Genomic DNA, 17,588 nt, shown 5'->3' with positions numbered 1-17,588 from the left:
GACAGTCAGACAGACTCCCGCATGCGCCCAACCGGGATCCACCCGGCACACCCACCAGGGGCGATGCTCTGCCCACCAGGGGGCGATGCTCTGCCCCTCCAGGGTGTCGCTCTGCTGCAACCACAGCCACTCTAGCGCCTGGGGCAGAGGCCAAGGAGCCATCCCCAGCGCCCGGGCCATCTTTGCTCCAATGGAGCCTTGGCTGTGGGAGGGGAAGAGAGAGACAGAGAGGAAGGAGGGGGGGCGTCGAGAAGCAAATGGGCGCTTCTCCTATGTGCCCTGGCCGGGAATCGAACCCAGGTCCCTGGCACGCCAGGCCGACACTCTACCGCTGAGCCAACCGGCCAGGGCCCTACCAGGTTCTTTACATCCTGGGTCCCTGGGTATCCCACATCTCAGCCCTCAAGTCACACACCAAACTGACTATGGCTAAATTAATGAGCTCTTGTCTTTTCGTCCCTGCGAACTGCCAGCTCTTGGAGGACACTGGACTTTGAGTAGCACAGACCGACATTTCACTAGCACGTAGTGCAAAGGCTAGCTGACAGTTGGCACTCCATGAATGTGGAATAAATGCAGGCAAATTAATTATGTTTTAACGTTCTTAACATACTTGCCCAGATCACATAGTTCAGGTACCATTAACTATCTTTTATGTTTAATTGAAAGCAGGAAGAAATCTGAAGAGAAATCGATGGTCAATGGCCCTGAATTCTGGGGACAAAAGAGCCAGGAAATGTGTAAGCAGCAAATCAGGCTAAACAAGAGGTAGACAAGGCTTTGGAGTTATGAGTCTTTAATCTCGAGTTCAAATCCTAGCTGTCATTTTTTAGCTGGATTCCTTGGCTTCAATTCCACCAGCAAGAAAGAGAGATTCCTCCCTTACTGATTCACAACTGTGGCGCAAGAACCAGATGCCACATGTGGAAACCACGATACAAATTTTTATTGAAACGTGCGATGCCAGAACCGCAAGGATTCTATTGCTAGTAGATTTCTCTAGCATTTCCTAATAGGGCCTGAAGAGGGCACTGTAGACCAGGAGTTGGGTTGGCCAAGATAAAAATTTGCCTTGGAGGAGACCCCTCTGCTGTCTCCTTCCACCACAGCGTCGTCCCCTCCCCTCACATGTGGTTGGCAAATACCTTCCAACCCCCCAACCTGCCCATAATTTTTTTCTGCTGCAAATTGCAAAACATTCTCTCCCTTTTGCATATTTTCAGGGGCACAGGCAGACTTCTCCAAGTTTTGTGATATAAGTGGAAAAATTGATCCCCATGTGTACTATAATGGCCAGGACTGGAGTACAGATACAGTTTATGACATCTTTTGCTGTCTGCACAGGTCTCTCTTGGGCACTGCTTTGCCCCTGGAAGCATCACTTCTGGGAAAGAATTTGAAGTTGATTGTCAGGGTAAAGGGTCAGATAAGAAGTAGGGATCGGGAGTGAAGGTTGAGTGAGTTTGTCCTGAGTTCCCCATCCCAGGGGAGGAGGCAGCTTGAAGCAGGTAGGGATTATGTGGGAGGAATAAGCAGAAGAGGGAAGGGTGAATGCTGGCAGAATTCCTGTTGTCTTGGCCTTCAGTAAGTTACTTTACTTCTATACAATTGGAATGACAGTGGCAACTTCCTCATGGGGTTGTGTGAAGAATAAAATGAGGTCCCAGAAATGAGCTTCCTAGAGAAGCACTGGGCACAAAGTGAGTGCTCAATGAGTGGGCTGTCTGGGAAAGTGGCTCCTTCTGTCCCACTGTCTACTGCCCCTGCTGTGAGTCTCAGGACACAACATTGATGGTGACCCTCCACAAGGAAAGAGGTCAGCTGAATTTAAAGGAGATTGGTGCACTGAGGTGGCAAAGGCTAATGCTGGGAATGTGACATTAGCTGAAGGGGTCACAGAGAAGAGACAGAAAGAATAAGTGTTGGTAACTGCCTACTGAGGAATAGCCTTGAATGGAGCCACCTTATTGACCAGTGTGGGCAGAGCTTATGGCCTCACTCCCAGTGGGTCAAGAGGTCAGACAGGCCCTGCAAGGCAGCACGTAGGGCCCAATCCCTCCACCTTTGGTTTCCCAGGCCTGTTGCCTGTTGCCACAATGGGGACAGAGCCAGGGAAGTAGGGGGCTCCCAAGAAAACAGAAAAGCCAAGAGCCATATTATGGTTTCAGTTCTTGCCACTAAGATTGAAAACTAAACAAAAGCTGGACCCTATGCGAGCCAGGGGATAGCCTTCATCTCGTCTTCATGGCTTCTGCCACATTCGTTGTCCAGGGGCTCTTGCTCATGGAGACCCCATGAGAGCTACGGAATTCATGGTTTGCTCCCTAAATTCTCCAGTCCATCCTACCTCTGCTTGGTAGGTACAAAAAGAGAAATTTGCCCTCCAGCTTGTCCTGGCATCACAGTTCTGCGGAGCACCAGGACGAGTTTGGTGTCTCTCCAGCATGGTGTCGTCCCAAGTTTAAGCTGGTTTCCTCAGAATTCTTTTTGCTTCAGGGCCTCAGACTGGCCGTGTGACAGCTTTAGAAATGAGCTGAGCTCTAGATAGTTCTGCTGGCCCCTAACATGTCACCGCTGGCCCTGGAGTGTCTGTGGGACAGGCTGGTGCTGAGCTGATAGCCCCAGGATGGGGGTTGGGAGTGGCGGTGTGGAAGGTGTGACACAGGCAGTGGTGGTGAGCTAGGTAGTGAATGTGCCCAGGGAGTGAGCACCTGGTCACCTGTCCCCTCTCCTGCAGGCCTCTCCTGTGTACAGCTTCAGCTTTCCCCGCAGGAAATTGGAGTAGATTCGGAAAAGTTTGCACAAAGTATCAACAGTGAATGTTCGGAGTGGGGCACCAGAAGCCGTTGCTTCTGGAAGGGAGATGGCTTCCTTCTGTCAAGGAGAGAACAAAAGATTACTGCAGTGTCATGGACTCTGGAGGGAAATAAATGGGGTTCAGGATAGAATTGGAAGTGTTATGAGGAAAGCCTCAGTATTCCTTGGCAGGGCTATTCTCCCATTTTACAGAAAGGGCAAATAGAGTGTGAGGGAGGGTCTATTCCTACACACCTGGCCTCTCAGCACCCGAAGTAGGGAGGTGAGGCTGCGCAGGGCGCTGATGGCTTTGTCCACATGCAGTTGCAAGGTCTCAGATGGCTGGGAGGAATTGGCCAATAGGGCATGGCCCTGCAGCATGGCTTCTGATAGCAGGGCCAGGCCCTGCCAGACTTCCAAAGCCTGCTGCTCAACCTAAAAGGAGCAGAGATTTGACGTCAGCTGGCCCAAGTCAGCCCCTTCCTCTCTCTGAGCAGCCCCAAGCAAAAAGCTGAGCAAACAGAAGGCATGCAGTAAGGTTTGTGGAATAAATGAATGAACAAAGAAATAAGTGGATATATTCCATTCAGTCCTCAGCTTTGCTGCTCCATTTCTTCTCCAGCTCTATCATCATTCTCCCTCCCACCCTGTCAGGTTCTCAAAATGAGACTCCTCAAGAAGAAAGAAAAAATGAACTCACCTCCATCCTCTTCCAGGCATAGAAATTAACCTTGGTGTCTGGGACGGTGATATTCTCACCGAAGTTGCAGCCTTCAGCACAGCCCATCTGAAAACACAACCCCAGGGATTAAGGCTCCCAAGGGCTCCCAGCCCAGACCACAGGCCATAGGTCCTCCAGCACTGGCCCTTACCTAGCTTCCAGGTATGCGTTAGGGGCTACCAGTTTTATCATTTTTACTGGGGGCTTTGGCTTCCTACTTTCAGCCCTGAACCAAGTGCCAGGAAGGACTCCAGGTTCCTGGATCTTGGAGGAGATCCCCGAGCCTCTGAGAGGAAATTCTGCAGAATATCCTAGGTAGGGGGCCTCACCGTGACATTTTCGGCCTCTCGGGCCTCCAGCATGTACCTCTCCAGGACTCGGCTGTCACAGATGAGACGTGGTGGGGCGCCTAAGACTGGGAGGCCCAGAGGAAGCATCAGCAAGGACAGCAGGAGCAGCAGGGCTGGACATTCTAGAAAAGAGAATCAGACTTGGTGTGCGGCCCGCAAGGGAGGAGAAGAGCTGGTTTGGAGAGGCAGGTTCACACATCCCGCTCCTTGGCTGGGCTAGTGCTCCCAACCCCAACCTTCCAAGCGCTCAGGTTCTGCCTCCTTTGCCTTCATTCAATCCTGCTGCTGAGCGCACACCCCACCCCCAGCTACCGGCTCCACTTCTTGGGGCCAAACTTCAATCTGGCTGTGACAGAGGCTTCCCCTCCCGCAGATCCTGGTGGTTGCTCCAGGACCCAGGTATCAACTTCCCCCCCCTCCCGCATAACCCTTTTCCTCCCCGAACCCCAAAACCTCGTCCCGGTCCCCAAGTCACATTCTGCCTTTCCCGGGGACTCCCCAAGCCCGCCGACACGTGGAGACTGCCCCACCCCCTTTGCCCTTCCGGGGTCCCTCGGCTAGTCGCGGGTCCTTGAACCCAGCCACCTCCAGGCCAACAGTCCTAGTGGCAAATCCCTTCTCAAACAGGGGCGGGGCGGTCGCTCTTCAGCGGGCGAGCACTCACCGCGCACCCCCATCTCCGTGCCCCGCCGGGCAGCTCAGCGACCAGGGGCTCGCCCGGCGCCAGCGCTCAGAGCCCTCATCCCGGGGATCTCGGTGGGGCAGGGCCACCCCACAGGCCGGAGGAGGGGGCCACCGTCCAGGGGCTGCAGAGCCGGGAGTCGGGCTGAGCAAGCGCAGGGCAGGCGTCCGGGAGGACGCGCGACGAGGCGACCGGCCGGCGTTGGCCTGGGGACTGCAGCTGCGGCCGGGGGTCGGGACTGTTATCAGCATGTGTGCGTGCGTGTGTGGGGGTGGGAGAGGCTGTGTGCGTGAGGGGTCGCCCGAGGTGGGGGCCAGGAGGTCAGAGCAGGGGGCAGGACGCCTGGGTCGCGGGCTCCCCGGGGCGGGAGCCGAGCCCTGGCAGACGCGGGTGCAGGGACACCCTTCTGCCCGCCTGACCCCGGATTCCGGGAGGTGTGGTTGGGTGCGCACCAGCCAGATGGGCAGAGTGCCTGTGTCTGGAAGCGGAGGACCACTCTGGGAAAGGCTGGGGATGCCCAGGCCTCCCAGGGGGGCATCCGGGTCTTGCGGGGGGGGGGCGGTCTCAGAGCTGGATGTGCCTGGGTTCCTGAGACGGCGCTGCGTCAGGAAGCCCGGAAGGTGCTGGCAGGGGCAATTCAGTTGCCTTCCTTCTCACAGTCCCTGACCTTGCTCTAGAACCAGTGTTGTTCATGTGGAAGAAGTTGATAGGGGGGTGGTGGTTATGGGACAAAAAATGTGGGGGTCTTCTCCACCCCCACCCCCCGCATTCCTCACTTTCTAGGACCCTGAAACCTAGAAATTGACATTTTAAGGCACAAAGCACATGATATGCTGTGCAAGACATATATGCACTTTGACATCTAATACAGGTTAGCCTACCTGGCAGAATTCCTACAAACTCTGAAATAGAGCTAATGCCGAGATTGATGGCAGTTCAGTTTTGCAGCTAAGCCTTTACAGCTTCCAGAAAACCCTCAGGTAGAGGAGCAAGCTCTCTAAAGCAGGAGACCAAGGCTGGCTGGCTCTCAAACCTTGGAAAATGACGTCATCCTGTGAGCCTCAGTGTCTTCACCTGTCAAACGGGTGTGATGAAAGCACCAGTCTCAATACAGGTAGTCATATATAAATATATATATATATATATTCCTTCACTCTCTACCCAGGTCTCATGATATTAGAGATACTTATTCATGTGTTCAGTAACTTCTTTGTTCAAAACACTCAACCACACACTTTGCAAGACCTAGCTCCTGTCTCCTGGATGGAGTTAGTGGTTTGCTGTAGAGATAAGATGTGTACACAGGGCCATGTGTGAGGACTGGAGTGTGCAGAGCTGAGCTGTAAGTGTTTGGAAGAAGGAGAGCTCTTTTAGCTGGGTAAGTCAAGGAAGGTTTGATGGAGGAGTTGATACTGAGCTCAGAGCCTTGAAGGGCAGGTAAGATTTCAGTGGGAAGAAATGTGAGGTAGGAGTGGGAGGCCAATTTAGCAAAGTGAAAGTAAGAACATGCATCTAGAGCAGTGGTCCCTAATCCCCGGGCCGCGGACTGATACTGATCCGTGGGCCATTTGGTACCAGTCCGCAAAGAAAGAATAAATAACTTACGTTATTTCCGTTTTATTTATATTTAAGTCTGAACAATGTTTTATTTTTTTTAAATGACCAGATTTCCTGTTACATTCGTCTAAGACTCACTCTTTTTTTTTTTAAATAAATTTTTATTAATGGTAATGGGATGACATTAATAAATCAGGGTACATATATTCAAAGAAAGCATGTCTAGGTTATTTTGTCATTAAATTATGTTGCATACCCCTCGCCCAAAGTCAGATTGTCCTCCGTCACCCTCTATCTAGTTCTCTATGCCCCTCCCCCTCCCCCTAACCCCCTCCCTCCCATGTCCTCCCTCCCCCCACCCTTGGTAACCACCACACTCTTGTCCATGTCTCTTAGTCTCGTTTTTATATTCCACCAATGTATGGAATCATGTAGTTCTTGTTTTTTTCTGATTTACTTATTTCACTCCGTATAATGTTATCAAGATCCCACCGTTTTGCTGTAAATGATCTGATGTCATCATTTCTTATGGCTGAGTAGTATTCCATAGTGTATATGTGCCACATCTTCTTTATCCAGTCTTCTATTGAAGGGCTTTTTGGTTGTTTCCATGTAAGACTCACTCTTGACGCTTGTCTCGGTCACATGATACATTTATTCATCTCACCCTAAAGGCCGGTCCGTGAAAATATTTTCTGACATTAAACCGGTCCATGGCTCCGAAAAGGTTTGGGACCACTGATCTAGGGTACAGAAAGGAGAGGTGGAGATCAGGCCAGGATGCTGGTTAGGGAGGGGTCAGATTGTGAAGGGCCTTGAAAGCCACCCTGAGGAATTTGGTTTTTGTTTGGAAAGAATGGAAAATGTTTGTTTGTTCATTCATTTGTTTAGGAATTATTTATTTCTTAAATATTTATTCATTCAAGAAACATATAGCCTGACCAGGCGGTGGCACAGTGGATAGAGCATTGGACTCAGATGCAGAGGACCCAGGTTCAAAACCCCAAAGTCACGGGCTTGAGTGTGAGCTCATCCAGCTTGAGCATAGGCTCACCAGCTTGAGTGTGGGGTCGCTGGCTTGAGCATGGGATCATGGACATGACCCCACGGAGGCTGGCTTGAGCCCAAAGGTCGCTGGCTTGAAGCCCAAGGTCACTGGCTTGAGCCCAAGGTTGCTGGCTTGAGCAAGGGGTCACTCGCTCTGCTGTGGTCCCCTGGGCAAGGCACACAGAGGAAGCAATCAATGAACAACTAAGCAACTAAGGAGACTAAGGAACAGCAACAAAAAATTGATGCTTCTCATTTCTCTTTCTTCCTGTCTGTTCCTCTCTCTGTCTCTGTCACAAAAAAATTAATAAATAAAAGAAAGAAAAACATATATATATATATATATATATATATATATATATATATATATATTGCCCTGGCTGGTTGGCTCAGTGGTAGAGTGTTGGCCCGGCATATGGATGTTCCAGTTTTGACTCCCGGTCAGGGCACACAGGAGAAGCGTCCATCCGCTTCTCCAACCTTCCCTCTCTTGCTTCTCTCTCTCTCTCTCTCTTCCCTTCCTGTAGCCATGGCTCAATTAGAGCGAGTTGGCACCAGGCACTGAGGATGGCTCCATGGCCTCCACCTTAGGTGCTAAGAAGAGCTCGGTTGCTGAGCAATGGAGCTACCCCCCCCCCAGATGGGCATAGCATCACCCCCTAGTGGGCTTGCTTGGTGAATCCTGGTTCAGGGGGCATGCAGGAGTCTGTCTCTACCTTCCCTCCTCTCACTGAATTAAAAAAAGAAAAAGAAAAAAAAAGGAAGGAAGGAAGGAAGGAAAAAATAAAAGAAACATACAGTATGTATAAATACCTACTCTTGGCCAGGACCTGGAGATAGAGCAGTGAATGAAACAGGCAAGAGTGCCTGCCCTGGTAGAGCTGACATTCTAGTAAAGAGACAGACAACAAACACGAATATGAATAAAAGAGAGGATCTCCAATGGCAGTAAGGACTAAGAACAAGCACAGAAGGGGGGCCAGGAATGTTAGAAGAGTTTGCAATTTTAGATCAGGTAGGCAAGGATGCATGCTGAGAAGGTGAACTGAATGAAAACCTGAATGAAGTGAGGGAGCCGTAAAGGTGAGAGGAGAGCATGATCCCCTGCTCAGAGGGGCTCAGAAAGATGAATGGAGAGACTAGTGTGTTTCTGGCGAAGTAATGAGGGCCTGACTCTCTCCCACCTGCTCCCCTGCCCTCAGCTCACCTTGAGCCTGCTTTGGGAGCCCACCTCAGACCTGGTGTATTAGACGTCGATCTGCACGCCCCACTCTGCCTTCTGGTCCCAGTTTCCCTCTCAGCATCAGGCAGGCTCCCAGCTCCTCTTGGCCCTCAGAGCCCAGTTCTGCTCCCTTTCCAGATCCCAGCTGTGAGACGAGCACATGCACACTCACGTCCACACACGTCCGCACATGTGTTCTGTCCCAAACCCCCCAACCCCCAGGCTCTGCTCTCCCAGTCCCTTGACTCCTGCGTCATTGCCCTGACCTGACCATGGAGATGGGACCAAGGACAGATGGGGGGAAGTGTAGACACAGCCTGAGGAGAAGAAGGAAAGGGGGAGCTTCTTGGGCTGTGGGACCTGCTTCTCCCTCCCCTCTGACAGCAACCTACCTTCAAGAAAAGAAGGGAGATGGGCCATGAAGACAGACTGTGGGTGCTGGGGCCTGCTGGACAAGGGTGGTACTGGCTTATCTTCTGCAGCTTTTGGAGACAAAGCTATGATTGCAGCTAGGGCGAGAGGGGAGAAGAGAGGATCTGGTTCACCCCATACCTGATCCCTAAACTGTAACCCTGCTTGGAGAGCAGAGGCTGGTTTGGAGGACAACCTCAACCCAGGTGCTCTTGGATACTGCCCCGCAGGGTCCACCTATCTGTCCTCATTAGGAGAATCCTGAGGAGCAGGAAGAAAACAAGAAGTTACCTGGTGCTCCCTTGCCAATGCCCACCTCCCCCCTTCCCAGTGCTCCCTCCATCTTCCTGCTTTTATTCCTCTGGCATGCTACTGACCCAGTTCCGGGACCACTGCAGAGAGTCTCCTCACTGACCCTGCTAGTTAAGCCTCAACCCTGCCACTAGATTAATTTTCCCATTGAAGAGCCTCATTCGAGTCCCTCCCCTGAGCAGAAGCCTGCAATGACTCCTTATTGTCTCAGAACTAAGACCCTCTGTGTTCTGCCAATTATCTACCTCTCCAGCCTATTTTCCCACTTTGCTTATTCCCACTCCCTTCACCACACAAACTCAGTTAGATGGTTTTCAATTTTGTGCCCTTTGTTCACCCATGCCTTCCACCTGGATCACCCTTCCACACTCTCTCCCCTGTTCTTCAAAGATCAAACTCAAGCATTACCTCTTGTAAGAAGCCTTCCCTGAACCCCCAGCAAGAAGTTATCTCCATCCTCTGTGCTGCTTACTCTGTGCTGTCCTTATATGTCTTAGGTGTCTCACTGGCAGGGCCACCATGCATAACTGTCAAGGTTGAGCACTGCACAATCTCCCGGGGGTGCCATTCATATAGACTCTGATACAGAGGCAGATTTAATGGCGCATGCACTGGGCATGCGTCCTGGGCCCCAACTTCTGAAGGGCCTCACAAAACCTCAACTTCACACTTTTTTCTAATGACATCAAGTTTGGTTTCATATGTGCAATTTTAACATTAATAGTACATAATATTTTTTATTTATTTAAAAATATGGTTAACATGTATTTTTATTTTCCTTGTCTCTCTTTTTTTTTTTAACAGACCCAATATTTTCTTCTGGACCCGGGGCCTCAACCAACCTTAATCTGCCTCTGCTCTGATAGGAATAATACTCGCTGGAGTCATGCAGCACAGGTGCCCTGTTAATCAGAGAAGAGAGTGAAGGACAGTGTATGGCAGGTTTTGTTCACTTTAGTACTCACCAGGCACCCAGCATGTTTCCTGTTTATGGCCATCATTTATGTGTGGCTTGAATTATATGGTCCCTCCACTCCAGACACCTCAGCCAGAGATGACCCAGAGAAGAGAAGCCATTCATTCTCAGAGTGCTTGCTGGAGCCATGCCTGGACAACCTAGCTCTGGGATCTTGGGGGCTTGTGAGGCCTCCCTCCACTTCCTGTGCAGGCAGTCTCTGAAGCAGGGTCTGAAAAAGGACGGTTGTGACCGGAGGATGGCGGGGGTGGAGCAGGCTCTGTTCCATGAAGTCTTCCTGGCAGCCAATTCAGATTGAGAATCCAAGGAGAAGCAAATTTACAGCCCCCCTGAGCTGTCCCAGACCCCAGGCAGCACGAAGCTCCAGCTGCCTGGAGTTGGGTTGGAGATGAGGGGGGCCTCTGGGCCTCTCCTACCCTGCTCTCCGAGCAGTTGCTTCTTGGCTTGACTCGAGAGTTCAGCCAGTGGCCCAGAAGACCTTCTGTGCTGGGAAGAGAGGTGGCCGAGGATCTTGGACGGTGAAGTTGGGGAGGGCTTCCTGGCCCTTTGGGGCACTGGGAAGGGAGCAAGAATGCTGGAGAAGGGGTTCCTACTGGAGAAAGTCCTGGGCAAAGATAAATTTGGAGAAATCGAGGCAAATGCTGCTTTCTTGGCTACAAGTTGCCAGGAGAACCAGATCCAGGTTTCTGTTCGTAGCCGGCAGCTCTGTGACCTAGTAGCCTAAAGGGATGATTCAATAAACAAGGGGACCCAGATCTATGACCTGAGCTCTGCCACTTACAAGCACCCAACTTGTGGTTTTATGTGTAAACCTTGTCTCTATAGAATGGGGATGGTGAAAATTATAGTAATTGCTTCCCAGGGCTATGGTATGGTTATATAATGCCTGGTATAGGGTGATCAATAAATGCTAGCTGTTATTCCTACATTCTCTGTTTCATTTTCCCACTATTTGTTCTCACTTTGGAGGCCTGGAGGCCAAACCCCCAGCATATTCTTTGGCTTTCCTCCAGCACCTTCCACTGTTCCCTCTGAGGAGCTGGGCACAGGTTCATGGTATCTTATCTCTGGTGTTAAAGCTGCCTCATCAAGCAGCTCACTGGAAAAACTCCTGAGAATAGTGTGATGTGGACAGAGGTATCTCTGTGTGTATACATTGACTACCCTTGGGAGAAGCTTGCTCCTGAACACAACTGAGTAAAATGGTGTCCCTATGGGAGTTAGAGATGAATAAAGACACAGATATCAAGACAAGTTTCAAACTTATTCATGTTCGTTCAAAGCCTGGAGCCAGCTAGGGAGTTCTTGCCCCATCAATGTGGATCCCTAGAAAAGCCCAAAGCCCTTGGACTGTATGAGACTTTTTTTTTTTTTTTAACAGAGACAGAGAGAAAGTCAGAGAGAGGGATAGATAGGGACACACAGACAGGAACGGAGAGAGATGAGAAGCGTCAATCATTAGTTTTTTTGTTGTGACACCTTAGTTGTTCATTGATTGCTTTCTCATATGTGCCTTGACTGTGGGGCTACAGCAGACCGAGTAACCCCTTGCTCGAGCCAGCAACCTCGGGTCCAAGCTGGTGAGCTTTGCTCAAACCAGATGAGCCTGTGCTCAAGCTGGCGACCTCGGGGTCTCAAACCTGGGTCTTCCGCATCTCAGTCCGACCCTCTATCCACTGCGCCACCGCCTGGTCAGGCTGTATGAGACTTTTAACCTACCTTAGACTAGTGTTATGGGGCCATCTTTATCAGTTTCTTGTCTCTTAAATTCCCCAAGGGCTTCCAGAGCACTAATACCCCTCCTTGAGCTTCAGAACCACTTTCCCCAGTTAGGTTTCTGTGACAAGTGTCAGCCCAGATCCTTGGATCTCTGGCTTACAGATACAGCTGAGTATTTCTAAGCCTCTTCTCACATCACTTATCCTCTATCACAGGTGTCGGGAACCTATGGCTCGCGAGCCAGGTGTGGCTCTTTTGATGGCTGCATCTGGCTTGCAGACAAATCTTTAATAAAAAGAAAATAATAACTTTAAAAATATATAATATTCTCATGTATTACAATCCATTCATTTCCTATCACTCATGCTCATGGTTGCGGGTGGCTGGAGCCAATCACAGCTGTCCTCCAGGACAACACCAAATTTTTATTGATAATGCCTAACGCACACAGGTCATTGTGAGGTCAGGAAATAAATTTCCTTCCTTTTAATCAAGTAGTCAGCTAGCTAATTGCAGAAACCCTTTTGACGAAGAAGATGGCTAAAAGAAGAAAAGATGAGGAGTATTGTACTTTTCAGCAAAAATGGACAGAGGAATTCGCCTTGTGAGAGAGCAGGTTCTGCAGTGTGTCTAATATGCAATGATAAAATTGCATCGATGAAACGGTCAAATATAAAGTGCACTTCGACACACGCCATACTACATTTGTATCGAAATATCCAGCGAGGGACAGCAGGAAGAAAGCATGTCAAGAGCTACTATGCAGAGTGCAAGCTAGTCAGCAGCAAGCTAGTTGGGTCCATGTTTGGACCCAACAAGGTGACTGGAATTCGGCTAGCTTTGCTGGTGCTTTAGCAATTGTGAGAAATGGAAAGCCATTCACAGATGGGAACTATGCCAAAACATTCATGCTTGATGTTGTCAATGAACTTTTTGATGACTTTTCAGATAAAGACAAGATAATCAAATGAATAAAAGACATGCCTCTGTTGGCAAGAACTATTCACGATCATACCATCATGATGGCAAATCAAATTGAGGCAACACAAGTGAAGGACATAAATGCAGCACCATTCTTTTCTCTCGCTTTGGATGAGTCAACAGACGTAAGCCATTTATCCCAGTTCAGCGTGATTGCAAGGTATGCTGTCGGAGACTCACTACATGAGGGAAGTCTTGCTGTTTTGCCTATGAAAGAGATGACAAGAGGGGAGGATTTATTCAAGTCTTTCACTGAGTTCACTAAAGAAAAAAATCTACCAATGGATAAACTTATTTTGGTGTGTACTGATGGTGCTCCGTGCATGGTGGGGAAAAACAGAGGATTCGTAGCGCTTCTTCGTGAACATGAAAAGAGACCCATTCTAAGTTTTCACTGCTCCTACATCAGGAAGTGCTCTGTGCTCAGATGTGTGGCAAGCAGCTTGGTGAGGTGATGTCGCTGGTCATTCGGGTGGTCAACTTTATTGTTGCTCGAGCTTTAAATGATCACCAGTTTAAAACACTGCTGGATGAAGTTGGGAATAATTATCCTGGTCTGCTTCTGCACAACAATGTGCATTGGTTGTCAAGAGGGAAGGTGCTCAGCCGTTTCGCGGCTTGTCTGAGCGAAATCCAGACTTTTCTTGAAATGAAAAACATTGAGCATCCTGAGTTAGCTAATAGTGAGTGGCTCCTGAAGTTCTACTATCTCGTGGACATGACTGAAGATCTGAACCAGCTTAATGTGAAAATGCAAGGCATTGGAAATACAGTCTTATCCCTTCAACAAGCAGTGTTTGCATTTGAAAACAAGCTGGAACTCTTCATCGCGGACATTGAAACAGGTCTCCCACTTTGAAAAACTGGGAGAGTTTAAAGATGCATGCACAGTAAGTGAACCTGCTCAACATATTGATCTCCAGCAGTTAGCATGCTTCACATCTAATCTCTTGCAGTCATTCAAAGTGCGCTTTGGAGAATTTTGTGAGCACACTCGTCTTTTTAAGTTCATCACCCATCCACATGAGTGTGCAGTGGACAGCGCCGACCTGAGTTAAATCCCCAGTGTCCCTGTCAGACATTTTGAGCTACAAGCTGCTGACCTGAAGGCCTCAGACATGTGGGTGAATAAGTTCAAGCCACTGAATAAAGATTTGGAAAGACTTGCACGACAGCAAGCAGAATTGGCCAGCAAACACAAGTGGGGAGAAATAAAAAACTTCAACCCGTGGACCAGCTGATTGTCAAAACTTGGAACGTGCTTCCCATCACATACCACACACTGCAGCGTGTGAGTATTGCTGTACTGACAATGTTTGGCTCTATGTATGCATGTGAGCAGTCCTTCTCACATCTAAAGAACGTTAAGACCAACCTACGATCACGTTTAATGGATGGAAGTCTCAACACCTGCATGAAGCTTAACCTCACCACGTATCAACCAGACTACAAAGCCATCAGCAAAACCATGCAGCATCAGAAGTCGCATTAATGATAAGAAGTACTTTATTCATCATTGGTTAGCAACAGCATAACAACGTTATTAAAAAGAATTCAGAGACTTATTGTACTTTAAAAGTGTTGGTCTTACATAAAATGCACACATTTACTTGTATTTAGTGTTAAACATGTTGTATGGCTCTCACAGAATTACTTGTGGCATTCATGGCTCTCTCAGCCCAAAAGATTCCCAACCCCTGCTCTATCAGAGGACAGAGATGCTAAATTGGCCAGAGTAACTTTCCTGTCCAAGCAGAAATAAAATTAGGAAGTCCTAACTGAAAAAGAAAAATACTACTGGCAATAGTATTGGGAGTAATGTTTTTCTCCCCTGTAAGCCCTTTGCAGGCGTACAATTGTGGATACAAAGTTCCATTTTGCTAACATAGGGCTCAGAGACTTTTTAAGAATTTTGCATGAACTCTACTGGGTGGTCCTATAGTCTCTTCCTACTTGGAGAAATATAGGCCAAGATCTACTCAAGGGAAGTTTATAGCAGCCTTAGACGTACACTCAAACATCCAAATTTAGCAAATATTTCCCCAAATTGTTCATTGACTGAGAACTGGCAAATTACAAGAACCTATTGTTTGATCCCACAGGCATCCCTAATGTGTATACAAGTGAGCCCTTCTGCTCATGTCTTATTTCATCAACCAGAAAATAATTTAGTACTTTCAGGAAAGTTTATTTTTCTTATAGCAAACAAGATTCATGTATTTGAAAGGGTCCTAGGAGGTCTTATGAAGGTGAAGGCCCACCCTCTGCTTGCATATTTCCAGTGACAAGACATTTGATGTCTCTCAAGACAGCAGAGGCTTGTTATAGAGCAGATAGTAAGCTGCCTTCCTGTACATCCACCCATCCATTCATCCATTTGTCAGGCATTTATTTACTCATTACTGGACTGGGCAATGAAATTACTTCTTCTCCTTGAGTTATCTCATCAGTTTGATGACTAACTCCCCTGATCACCCCACGTAGAGAACAGATGAATAGGCTTTGTAAAAATTAATGTTTTCTTACTACAAAAACTATATGTGATGATTGAAAATCTAGAAAACATAAATTAAAAAGCATCCATTGTGCCCTTAGGAAGGTGGAGTCTGAAGTGATCATTTTCACAGACTTCTTTCTTAGGGGGATAACCTTGGCCTCACTCCAAATCTCTGTGAAGCTGGACATCTGTTCCCTAAGCAACAACTAATCCAACTTCTCCATAGGTTCAAAGGTTTATAGAACATACCATTCTTCCCCAACTCCTGACCAAACACCAGGAACTCACCTGGGACATAATGGGGGGACCTACACAGGAGAATCATCAGCCCATCTAAAACAGTTCATGTGTCCTGAAGACCTTTTTCCCTGCCAGGTAAGCCACAATTTAAAAAGCCTGACAGAATTAATAACCCAACCTTGTAAATCACACACACATAAATCACCTTTCTTCCCCTCTCCATATCTACATTAAGAGACCCCCAAACCGTTCCTTAGAAAAGTGGTTCATACTAACAATAGTAGCCCTTACAAATACCAGGACAGTTTCAAACACATGCAAATTATTTGTCTTTTTTTTTTTTTTTTTTTTGACCAGAGTCACAGGCTTTATTGAAAGGAAAAAAGGAACCCTGCCGGGCACTTCTCCTGGGGGAGAGGAGCGCAGGTTACAGACTAGGGGTGAGTTTATATAGTGTTTGGGAGAGCCTGAGGGGATACTGAGGCAAAAGCCCGGAATGCTCTTGTCTTTTTTTTTAATGTTTCTTTTATTAATTTCAGTGCAAGAGGAAAGGGGAGAGAGAGAGACAGGAACATTGAGCTATTCCTGTATGTGCTGGGACTGGGGACTGAACCAGCAAAATCTGCGCTTTGGGACTGTGCTCTCACCTACTGAGCTATCTGTCCAGGGCTATTTGCCTTTTTAAATCTTTCTGTCCTGCTTCTTATTAGATTTTACAGAACCCAATGGTTCCTCCTGGCAGGCCTCACACCTAACTCAAATCCCTATAACTAATGGATACTCAGTAACACTACGGATGATGAGCAAATATCTATGCCCACCTCTAAAATAAGCATTTGAATTTTGGCCTCTGAGGATGTTTTTGAAGTAGGAGATCATTTTGCACTCATTGAGGGCTCTGCAGCTGTTGGGTAAAAAAAAGGAAGGGGAACTGTATTTGGATACACCTTCTGCCCTTACTCCCTTCCTTCATTTCCCAAGGTTTTTTTGTTTATTTTTTTAAATTTTTTAATTATTTTTTTTACAGGGACAGAGAGAGAATCAGAGAGAGGGATAGACAGACAGAAACGGAGAGAGATGAGAAGCATCAATCATCAGTTTTTCGTTGTGACACCTTAGTTGTTCACTGATGGCTTTCTCATATGTGCCTTGACCGTGGGCCTTCAGCAGACCGAGTAACCCCTTGCTCGAGCCAGCGACCTTGGGTCCAAGCTGGTGAGTTTTTTTTGTTTGTTTGTTTGTTTTTTGGCTCAAGCCAGATGAGTCCGCGCTCAAGCTGGCAACCTCGGGGTCTCGAACCTGGGTCCTTCCGCATCCCAGTCCGACGCTCTAGCTCTATCTACTGCGCCACCACCTGGTCAGGCTCCCAAGTTTTGATGGAATACCAGAGAGCCAATATAAGTGGGGAGAGGGGTGGACAGAGGCCAGAGTCAGACAATGTTTCCTGGCCTCCCTACAAATGGGATGGAGTTCCCTGCCCCGCCCACCATGCACAGACTCTAGTAGATGCAATAAGCTTTCCCTCATCTGCTGCCTGCTCCCACACTCTCAAGAGTGATCCCCCATGCCCCCCAATGTCTAAGGGCTGTTTCTATAAACCTGCCACTGAGGGAAGCCACACTGGCAAGCAGTGAGGGAACATGGAGTAGAAACAACAAACAAATAGGCTGGGAGACATAGTTGCCAAAACAAACCAAACACAGAAGGGCTGCCTGCCACCACCTCAGCTGGGCCCAGGCCAGGAGCACAGACACAAGAACACATACGTGCAGGGAGACACATAGTTCCATCCAGCTTCCTGATGGCTCCTCTGCTACGGGGAGGGCTCCAGGGCAAACAAAACTTGTAGTCAAGAAGAGGGGAATGGGGGTTACAGGGATGTGATAGGAATGTATCCCATCTTATCTCTTTCAAGTCTCCCACCTCATGCTTTCTAGCTACTGAATAACCCTCCAGCCCCAGAATACATCCTATTTATTTGTGAATCCTCTTTGTGCATATCAACCTCTCTACCAGAGATGGCCTCTCCCATCTTTTTGGCAAAGCCCTATTCATCCTCTAAATCCTAGGTCAAAGG

At 48.3% G+C, this 17,588-nt stretch overlaps 1 protein-coding gene across 1 annotated transcript; it reads right to left on the bottom strand.

Annotated features, from left to right (window-relative positions):
* Positions 1–2,715: 2,715 nt before the first annotated feature.
* EPO (erythropoietin) lies at positions 2,716–4,544 on the bottom strand. Its single transcript, XM_066278036.1, has 5 exons — positions 4,532–4,544; positions 3,847–3,989; positions 3,497–3,583; positions 3,052–3,231; positions 2,716–2,874 (listed from the first exon to the last, which is right to left on the bottom strand). Exons 1-5 carry the CDS (start codon positions 4,542–4,544, stop codon positions 2,716–2,718), a joined length of 582 nt encoding a protein of 193 aa, XP_066134133.1.
* Positions 4,545–17,588: the final 13,044 nt, after the last annotated feature.

The sequence above is a fragment of the Saccopteryx bilineata genome, chromosome 4, assembly GCF_036850765.1.
Source record: "Saccopteryx bilineata isolate mSacBil1 chromosome 4, mSacBil1_pri_phased_curated, whole genome shotgun sequence".
NCBI lineage: Eukaryota > Metazoa > Chordata > Mammalia > Chiroptera > Emballonuridae > Saccopteryx > Saccopteryx bilineata.
Note: the sequence above shows the minus strand (reverse complement) of the source record. Positions and strands in the feature narration are given on the sequence as shown.